The 10737-nt window shown below is 40.3% G+C and overlaps 1 protein-coding gene across 1 annotated transcript; it reads right to left on the bottom strand.

Moving 5' to 3' along the window:
* Nucleotides 1-50: 50 nt before the first annotated feature.
* Nucleotides 51-2264, bottom strand: LOC308098211 (nuclear factor 7, ovary-like). The gene has a single exon (XM_080446471.1). The coding sequence runs from the start codon at nt 1993-1995 to the stop codon at nt 598-600; it is 1398 nt and encodes a 465-aa protein (XP_080302597.1). The 5' UTR covers nt 1996-2264; the 3' UTR covers nt 51-597.
* Nucleotides 2265-10737: the final 8473 nt, after the last annotated feature.

Genomic DNA, 10737 nt, shown 5'->3' with positions numbered 1-10737 from the left:
CTTGGCCATACACATTCTTTCAGTGTGAGATTTAATTTTTTAATCCATGCAGTGTCAACTGAACACTATAAACAATTGAGTTAAACACATAAGTATTTTGTCAAGTGACATTTCAAAAGGGCAAAATGACATTTAGAACCACAATACCTCCAAGTAAGCTGTTCTAATATTGTATTATGGTGTTATCATTTTATTATCAGTGATTCAAGTGACTGCAGGGTTCATAGTCTACCTCAGCTCTTGTGGTTTCATAAAACTATTGTAATATTTAACATACTGACCTCTGCTAACCATCATATAACTAAATTATAATGTCATGAAGACATTCATCCAACTATATTAGGAAATAGTGCAAAAAGTACAGTACAGATAAGTACAAGTGTAAAAGTATCATAATAATAGTCTGATACATGTTATAGTAAAGTATCTTTATTCCTCAACATGATTACTACTGAGATAACTTAATTTCTACATGAATCCCCTAATATAAATTACCATTACCTGTACAATCATTCAAATAATCCTGTTATTGTTGGCATTAGTACTATTACTGATATTATTAATACATCGTCGTCATCATAATCATCATCATCATGCTTAACTACGTTGTTCCAGAGTTACACTGATCTTCCATGGTAACATCTTCAGAGAGAGAGTATGATCAGTGTGAATGTATGGAAAGAGTGTGTCAGTGAAAGTGTGTGTGAAGGTGTGTATGTGTGTGTTGGTATCAGGATCAGAGAATGACAGCGTTCCTTTGTTCCAGTCCAGCTGGACTCTGATCTTCTTGGGGTTCTGCTTCACTGAGAGAACAGTGACTGACCCTGCTGAGAATGTGTTGTATTTACCTTTAGATAACCATATGCTCCAGCGTTGACCCCCTCTGTCTCCCTTCCTCTGATGAGACTCTGACACACCCAGTACCCAGGATGTATTGTCTCCAACCTCAATATCCCAGCTGTGAGTCCCAGAGTTAAAGCCCTCAGAACCCAGGACATAGTACCAATGGTCAAATCTCTCTGGGTTGTCAGGAAGCTGCTGTATCTCTCCACGTGTCACACTGGTCAGATCATCAGACAGGATGAAACATGGATGGGCAGTGTTGGGGTCCAGAATGACAGGAGTGTAGGAGACAATGTCCTTCATCTTGTCCCAGACTCTGAAGGTCAGGTTCTTCAGGTGTTTGGCCTCGTCTATCAGTGCCCCTGAGACCAGCTGTGGGTCCTGCAGTGTGAACTGGACTCTTTCCACAGTAGTCTTGTAGTTCTGCAGAAATGAGATGTGTTCAGCTCTCAGATCCTCCTCTATGGCTCTGATTGTGTCTGAAAGGGTTGATATATCTCTGTTCAGACCCTCAATCTTCTCCATCATCATCTGACTCTTCTGCTGCTCTTCCTCCCTCAGTGCAGTGATCCTGGCCTTCTCTTCCTTGTGTAAAAACTGATGAAGCTTCTTAAACTGTTCCTTCATCTTCATCTCTGTGTGCCGGGCCCGGACCTTAATGTGTTCTGCTGTTTGGTTACAGTTTGTTTTAACTTTATTAAAGACCTCCAGTTTCTCCTGTAAAGGCTTCAGTGATTTCTGGACTTCCTCCTTGTGATCCAGTGCAGCTTCATCGATGGGTCTGAAAATGTGGTTGATGTGTTTTTTAGAATCTCGACACACAAAACACGCTGGCTGTTGACATTCCAGACAGAACAGTTTGAGTTTCTCAGCATGCAGACTGCAGAGAACCTCAGACCCTGTTGAAGCTCTCTGATGTCTCTCCTGTATGAAGGCCTCACACAGGTTCTTCAGGGCCAGGTTTCTGGGTGGATCCACTGAATGTCTCTCCTTACAAACTGGACATTCCTTTATTACCTTCTCTCTCCACCATTCATGCAGACAGGCTTTACAGAAGCTGTGGCTACATGACAGGATAACAGGATCTTTAAAGATGTCATGACACACCGGGCAGGAAAAATCCTCTTCTGAGAAAGACGACTTAGATGCCATTTTCCCTGAATGAAGCAACAAAAACTGCTCAATAAAGGAAATCAGCCAGTCAGTGGTGGTAAAATGTTCCCTGAAGTTTGAAGTTTACTTTCACTTTGAATCGTGGTCAAAAAGTCCATTCAGCTGACAGAGTCAGCAGCAGGTTACAGTGGTCTGGGTTAGTATTCCCTCCTGTAGCTGTGGAAATACAGTCTTTACTCCTCACTGGAAGTTGTGTGTTTGAAGGGAAATCTTCTCGTCTGTCTCTCTGTGTGTGTTGACAGTGAAGAGTGTGCTGTAAGTTTCTGTTTCCTGCTTTCTGTCTGCTGAGTCTGATAGGGGCGGAGCTTTGACACACCACAGAAGTGTTGCAAAGTTCACTCACACACACGCGCACGCGCACACAGACACACACACACACACACACACACACACACACACACACACACACACACACACACACACACACACACACACACACACACAGTACAGCCAATGAAATGTTTTTCCTTTGTTTTAGTTTTTTTCATGGCAGCCATGTAAGTCACTGCGTGCCATAAAACAGTGCTGTCTATACTGTTGGAAAACGATGGTTTTCAAACTAAGTGGCCAAGGCACACCAATCTCATTCTCTACACCACCAGTGGTTCTCAAACTTTTTCATGTCATGGACCCCCAAATTGATATTTATTTGGTCCCGGACCCCTCAAAATATACCCCTCAAAGAGACCCCTCAAAAATAGCAGATATACAAGCTCGCTTGTAGATCTGCTATTTTTGAAAACCAACATATAAATGGATGAAGTGTTTTTTTTCCTATCCTATAATAAAATTGTCTGTCCGTTCGTCCGTTTGTCTGTCTGTCCGTCTGTCTGTGACCAGCTAATCTCCGGCACCCTGGTCTTGCCCAGACGAAGGCGTCTGCATTTTCTTTTCTTTCTTTCCTTTCCTACTTTTCTTTTCTTCTCCCCAAACTGAGAGTTTGCATGAGTGGCCCATTGTGAACAAAATGCCACACATCATGAATGCAGCACCCGATTACAAGGACACTTTGCACGCACATTCCCACTAATTTAAAGAAGAACCTCCATTCCAAATTATTTAAATCTCCTCATGGTGGCGCTAGAACAGCCCAGTTCACATTTTGCCCTATAACTCTTGAAACATAAGTCATGGGGATCTCATCTTAAACAAGCTAAGTGCTTAATGAGTCTTCCAGTTTAGACATTGTATTGTGAATTTGTACTTCCATGTACTGTTGTTCTCATGTCTTTCTTACTAAATAAAGTACATCAATCATGCAATCAACATATTTTTTCCCTGGATTCCTTGGATCATGATGGAATTTATAAGCCCCGTTTGTGCCAGCCAGCCAGATTATTATTATTCTTTTTTTTAAAGTGCTATAACTATTAGTCCTACAGATTTTGTCAAAACTCACAGAAATCAGTTCATATTATATCTTGGGTCATGTGAGCAAGATGTATGAGTCAAATCTTTCAGATCCCATTCCAATTGGCTAAGATGCCTTCCACAGGGTTAGGCCCTGGGTAATCAACCTGTAGTAGACCTGTGCTCCGAGGAGCACACTTTTCTAGCTATATAAATTTTTTTCTGGTCATTACTCCAACATTTCACACACATACTATACATGTATGACCGTGAAAATATATTTGAATCTATGATCTGGCCTGGGTTGAATGTGACACACCAGAAACAATATCAAACATTATACTCTATAATACATTTTAACAACCTATATGTTTACTGGCAGTTGGAAATGATTCAATCCTCTATTTGTTGTTTTATTTTGATTTTTGAGGGGGCTTTGCATATTTGCTAATTTGTGTGTAAACGTTTTATAACATTATTCATTCACATATTCACGTTATGGATTTATATGCTCTCAGTCAGGTGCAGAAAAGCACCATCTGCTGGTCATCAGCTGTAGTGTGTGCAGTGTGTTAGGAGCGACTTTTATTGTATCATCACCTTTCCATGAGACATGTCCTGACCTGATGACCCCTTGTTGTCACAGTTTACAAGTCATCTTAGTGCGTAGGAGCCTTTAAAGAACCAGAAACCACTAACAAGGATTGCAGCAAACCTTTACTCTCTTCAATCTTTCATATTGTTCATGGTGGAGCCAACATACTAAGACCAGTTGACCTTAACTTACTATGCTATATACTGTACTGTACTGTACTGTACTATACTATACTATACTATACTATACTATACTATACTATACTATACTATGCTATACTATACTATACTATACTATACTATACTATACTATACTACTGTATTGAACTATTATAAATATTGTCTCTACACACTATGATAAGATAAGCTAAGTTAAAACTTTGATTGTTGGCAATTCAGGTGTCAACAGCAACATTAGTAAGTGTGAAACACAGTAGAGGTATTAAAGATCTATAGAACCAAACCAGGATAAATACAAATAAACTGATATAAAAACTAAAAAAAAGTGCTCCTCGGAGCACAGGTCTCCGCCAGGTCAAGTAGGTTATTGTAGCCTCCTGGTGGCGCTATAATAGGCCAATGTGAAAAGGGTGACATTTGCTCCTCAACATAGTGTGAATGTGCGTGCAGTTTGACCGCAATCGGACGCTGCGTTCATGATTTGCGGCATTTTGCGGCACAAAACAAGCCACTACTGCAAACTTTAGATGTCAATCTTAGTCAATCAGGATGGAATATGAAAAATCAAACACATCCGTCTTGATCACATGACTATAAAGATTATGTGTACCGATTTGCGTGAAATTTGGATAAAATCGGAAGGAGTGATTTAAAAAAAATTGTTTTATATAAGTTGGCCTCCTGGTGGCGCTATAAAAGGCAGATGTGAAAAATGCAGGGCAAAGGTTTTTCCTTGACCTCTAGGGAGTGCGCTTACAAAGTTTTACACAGATCGGTGCAGTTATAGGTAAAAACACGAATCGGCCTGTTATAGCGCTACCATGAGGCTGATTTGAAAAATTTCAAGTGGCATTTCTTCCTCGGCATAGTGGAAATATGCGTGCAAAATTTCAAGGAAATTGCATGCTGTGTTTATGATTTGAGGCATTTTGTTCAAAATGGAGCACTCCTACAAACTTTGGAAGCCATGTTTAGCCAATCAGGATGGAATATGAAAAATCTGAAAGACCATTTTCGTTTAATGACTATAGAGATACTGTGTACCGATTTGCGCTAAAAAAGGCCCATGTGAAAAATTTGGGGCAGAGGTTCTGCTGTGGCATCCAGGGAGTGTGTGTGCACAGTTTCACTGCGAGCAAGCCAACGGTGCCGGAGATTAGCTGTCCACAGACAGAATGACGGACGGACACACAGACGGACACACGGACGGACGGACGGACAGGGGGCAAAACATACTCTCTCGCCATCGTAAAACCTAACCTAACATAATCATTTTGTGTTCATGTTGTGCCAGCTTCCAGGGTCCAGTTCCTGATCTGCAGACTGTCAAACTGCTGGCCTTCCAGAGCAGAGACGTTCCTGTCACCTTTGCTGTGGTGGACCATGGTGACATCTCCTTCTACACCTTCAAAGACTTCCATCTGCCCACTGACGTGTTCCCCTGAAGACAACAACACAACAATACAACAATCCTCTCTGATGTTCTACCCACAGTGACTATGTGTACCGTACATATTGTACATACACACTGCATCTGAATTTCTGAAATAACAGCTCCTTATGATCTCATTCAGGATATACTGTATATCTCTGCTGTTCGGCCGGAACCAGCTAAATCCAAAATGGTAATTGTTCAGGAAATGAAAAACAAAATATCAATTTGACAGAAAATGAAGAAAACCTTATATTTTTAAAACAAAGCAATACTGCCTCATCAAACTTGGTATTGTGACTTTATATATTATCAGATACTTGCATGTGTCATTATATTATCACCACTTAACCCAAATCCAGTGCAAGTGGAGTTAGGAGGTTTTGTCCATCATTGATAAGAACAGCTGGCAATGGATCTCAAAGCTCACAACACATCACAACGCATTGTGAGCTTGGAGATCAGCTATTTATGGTGAGCGCCATCCTCATATACTATAGATCAAGCTGAATTCTGTACTTAAACAACTTTTATTTTAACATGCATTGTAAACAACCATGGATCTAACTGTTACCACTGTTGTTCTTCTACAGTTGAGTGCAACAAACAATTCTGCCTCAATACTCAATCATGTATTAAACAAAAGCGATCATGGCACACCAACAATAAAAAAATGGCATATAAATACAAAATACATTCATGAAAAATAGAATCTTTAGCCTATCAAATCTGTAGCCTAACAATAGCCTAACAATAACAACCACAGTTGAATTTACCTATCATATACCTATCAACATTTTATTATCACACTGTTGTGTGTTGCGTGTGTGTGGTGGGTGTTTCTTAGTGCTTTAGATTGTCATAAAAGCTGTGAAAGTCTTTTGGCATGATCTCCTTGAGCTCTTGGAGATGTTTGAAACAAACTCCTGCACACACTCATTCTCTGTCCATTAACATTTAAAAAGCAGATGACCTTTGTGAAGACACCCTTCTCCTCTTTACTGGGGTGACACCTATCAAACCTTGCACATACATTCTCTTCTCTTCCCAGTTTATGTTCTCCCAAAAGCATTGAAAAATCTTCTCCCTGTCTGCCTCATACAGAGCAGAGCTTCTCGAGAGCCTGAGAGGAGGGGGGAGTTGTTTGTTTTTGACGGACAGTTTGAGGGTCCAATGGAGTTTTCGTCAGAGGCGCTTTTTAATACTTTTCATATGTTATTATTAAAAAAAAAATTACACAGATGTAGAGGGGGTTCAATAGCGTTGGTTTATGAAAAAAAAAAAAAAAACTGAAAAAGGAGTTGGTCCCGGCTGGACACTGACGAATATATTATATATCTTTATATACGTGTCTTTAACTACTTAAGCCCTATTCAAAGACTTTCCAAAATAGCCGATCTACAGTCTCGTAGATCCGCTATGAGCTTGTAGCCGATCTGAAAATCTTTGAAACTCTTTAAAAATAATTTTGGACAGTTTTCGTCTATAATAACATGCCCGAAATATGGACGCCAGGGTGAAAAGTGGTTAATATCCTGCTTTCTAAAATCCCCCATTTGTATCTGCCCACAACTGTATAGATTTTCTAGTGAATCCAGGTTGTTAGTACATTGGCAGTCCTGCCAAACTGAGCATCCGTCTGTTTTCTGAACATTATCAGAACATTGCAGGTACATTTATCCCACTATTGTACTGAGATGCTGGTGTTCAATGTAAGCATAGCCAGTGATTCTCTTGTTAAAAATGCCAGAGCTCTCAGGATCGTGATGTAAGATTGCAGTTTATGTCTCCATATTAGCGCAAAAGTCCACTTTTTAAAAGTGGATACACTCACTCATCGCAGTTGAGAGACTCCTAAACATTAGTAGTGTTGTAGTCTCACCTAGCCACACCATCAGGTTCAAAGAATGGGTGGTCCTTCATATTGGGGCGGTATCAGGAGGTTTTCAAAGCACTGGGTGTTTAGGCAGCAACAGAACTAATGGTTGTATTAGTTATGTCTGCCGTTCAGAAACCACTGTACTGAGTATTTTGTCTCAGTCAGTGTTTTTGAGTTTTGAGTTTTGTTAAGAATATTGAGTTAACATTTTTATTTAACAATATAAAAAAATAAATACTGTTGTCCGTTGTCTCCCTCTCTTAAAATCAACTTAATATAAAACTAAATTTTAAAAGTTAAACTGAAATTAAAATATAGGATTAAAACTAAATAGAAAGATTGATATTGGAGATATGCTTACGAAATAAAATGGGAAATGCACATCTGTAAGTCAGGAAGCTTTATTTGCGGATTATTTGTGATTTTCTTAAATGAAAGAAACCTTTAAACCAAATGAGTTTTGTGGAATAGATAGTCTTACCGTGCCATCATTCAGGAGTATGTCAAATTCAGCTCTTCACTGCAATTCGATCCTCATTTGTCACTGCATTGACAGTTTGCTTACAAATGTTTTACATTAGTCAAAAGAGATTCCTGTAATGGCCTGAAGCCTACGCATGCACGCACACACACAGTTTGTATGGCCTGCATGTATAACCTATATCACTGATATCTATTGAACAGCCCTGCACCTTCACTGACACTAGAGGGAGCCAAGAGCACACAGGGTGAGGCTGAGGAATATTTGAACACATTTTATACTTGTTTTAACAACTTAAACCCTATATACTTTGTTGACCTGGGTCCCTTAGGGCTCTATTCTTGGCCCCCTGCTTTGGTCCTTCTAAATCATTGCCGTGATTGTGTGTGTCCATATGCATTCATGCAATTGTACATTTGTACATGTGTCTATGCAGATATGTGGATATTAATGTTCAATTGCATTCATTTAATAGTGTCCAAGTATCTGTGTGTGTGCATTTGTCTGTGTGTTTCACCAGGAGTCAACCAAACTAGAATATAATATTAGATAGGTCCGTCCCTTCATAGTACATTAATTGGACAGTTTGTTCGTAGTCACCCGAAATCGGCTGCATAACTGCTGATACCTCATCAAAAACTCAAATAATGGCCAGACTGATGTGTTGGTCTGGCTCTAACCTAAATGAAGCGATCACATGGTTTAACATGATCATGCATTAATGTCTATGTTGTGATCGTGTATTTACATAGAAGTCAATGTATGTAATGTAAAAACATTGCCCGTGTTCAGTACATAGATCTCCTATAAGAGGGGTGTTTTGCATGTGACAATGTGTGTCTTTTTTCAGCCACACAGAAGTTGATTAGGAATCCCTCTGTGAAAGAACAGAGGTGGGTGAACATGACAACACAGATGAGAAGGATGAGAAGACCCCAGAGTCTCTTGCAGACCCTCATGACATGAAAATGTTTGAGAACCATTGTTCTAGATAGCAGAGATGGTGTTATGCTGCTCTCAAATAGTTTATTAGATAAGATATAAGAGTAAGACAATGACATTTTTCTTTTCTCAGCGGAGCTGCTTGAAAACATCAGCATAGTCAAATCACTTGCTGGATGTAGCATCCAGGTCATGTTTTTAACTTAAGCTTTGATTTAAGGTCCAAAAATGTCACAATTCGTTTGGCTTCACATCCATTTAGATAATTTTTTTATAAAATAAATGATTTAACCACATGAACTCTAGTGTCCCTATTGTGGGCATGTCATCTTATCTTATCTTACTACTATATAGTTGACAAAAGCTCCGAAGTTCGGCAGCGATTCGCAAGCACAGGATCACTCCACATGCCTCCAAGACCTGTCACAGACTGTTGATCAGAGCTATGGCTATGTTTTAGGCATCTTACCCCACCTCGATCAGTGATCGGACTTTCGGTTTGATTGATTCTCTGATTCGCCTATCAGACCCTCAGCCTGATCTGGCAGGTTGCCATAGCAACCAGATACAGGAAGTCTGACCTCTTTATCACATGACCGAGGTTGGGAGGATGTGACTAGAGGTTAGGGCTGCAAAGAGGAGGAGAGGCCAGAGAGGCCGGACTTCGCATGACGTGTGTGCAAAGCTATAATTAGGCCAGGTCGCCGTCATGGTTCAGAAATATCTCTTACAGAGCCATGCCACGGAAAAGAAAGCTATCGCTGGGCCGTCAGACCTGAAACGCCAAGCGCAAGTGCTGACATCTGATGAGTCTTGGACTCTGTCTGGACCAACCTCGGATCGGGCCCCTGACATCTAGTAATAGTAATTACTAGATGTCAGGGGCCCTCACATCTAGGCATAGTAAAGAGGTTTCAGGAACAGTCAACGAACTAGAGAAACCAGGAGACCTGGTTCTGCCAGACCCCTAGTGGTTGAAATCTGAATGGCCGGACTTCGCATGACGTGTGTGCAGAGGAAAAGAGGGACAGACAGACCGACCGACCGACCGACCGACAAAGCCTCCTGTAGGCCGACCCTCTGGGTCTGGCAAAAAAGCTCACAACGTGTTGCTATACGACACGTTGTGAGCTTGTAGATCGGCTATTTTTGGAGAAGAGATTTGAGGGTTTAAGTGGTTAAATATCTGAAAATGCACATTAACATGAATCCAACATAATATTAATAAAAGAAAAGGTGGGTAAACAAAGAAACAAGCAAAAATGTATTTACACAACACTGATAATAATGCTGTCAAACAAGTGTATGAAGCTACTGTATCTATTAGATCTATGAAAAAGTTTAATCTGCAACACAATGTTATACAATATAACATTGTTGTGTGTCTTTCAGCTATAGGGGTCCTTGGTCTGAAAAACATTGAAGATCCCTGCTCTACACCATATCTCTTCGCCAAAAATAGCCGATCTACAAGCTCACAAATAGACGAACAAGCTCATGTTAAACTCAAAGGGTAAGGAATAGATTTGCACACTGTAGCTCCCTTCAAAGATGTATTTTTTAGGCATCCTCCTGAGTGACGTTTGGAGGAGAAAGCTCTTCTTCAGACTCAGTTTACTACAGTATGTAAATCTGTTTCTTGATCTTTGATCTTGTGTTCTTTTGGGTTCAGCAGCTGCCTTTAAAGGGTCTGTGCGGATGTGTCCTTTGATCATTGTAGTGCCCAAGTCCTATACTTAAGGTACTACTGGTTGCCGTCGCCGAGGAAGTTCAGACGTGTGCTCAATAACTGATGTCCAAAAGTGTCCGTTGAGCTCATAAACAAACAATTTATTATCTGTAGCCGATCTGACACTTCATACA

Source organism: Gymnoscopelus braueri, assembly GCF_963280865.1.
Source record: "Gymnoscopelus braueri genome assembly, chromosome: 13".
NCBI classification, from domain to species: domain Eukaryota; kingdom Metazoa; phylum Chordata; class Actinopteri; order Myctophiformes; family Myctophidae; genus Gymnoscopelus; species Gymnoscopelus braueri.
Note: the sequence above shows the minus strand (reverse complement) of the source record. Positions and strands in the feature narration are given on the sequence as shown.

Coding starts and splice junctions, on each gene's coding strand:
- LOC308098211 (XM_080446471.1), bottom strand. CDS start 1,995: ATGGCATCTAAGTCGTCTTTCTCAGAAGAGGATTTTTCCTGCCCGGTG.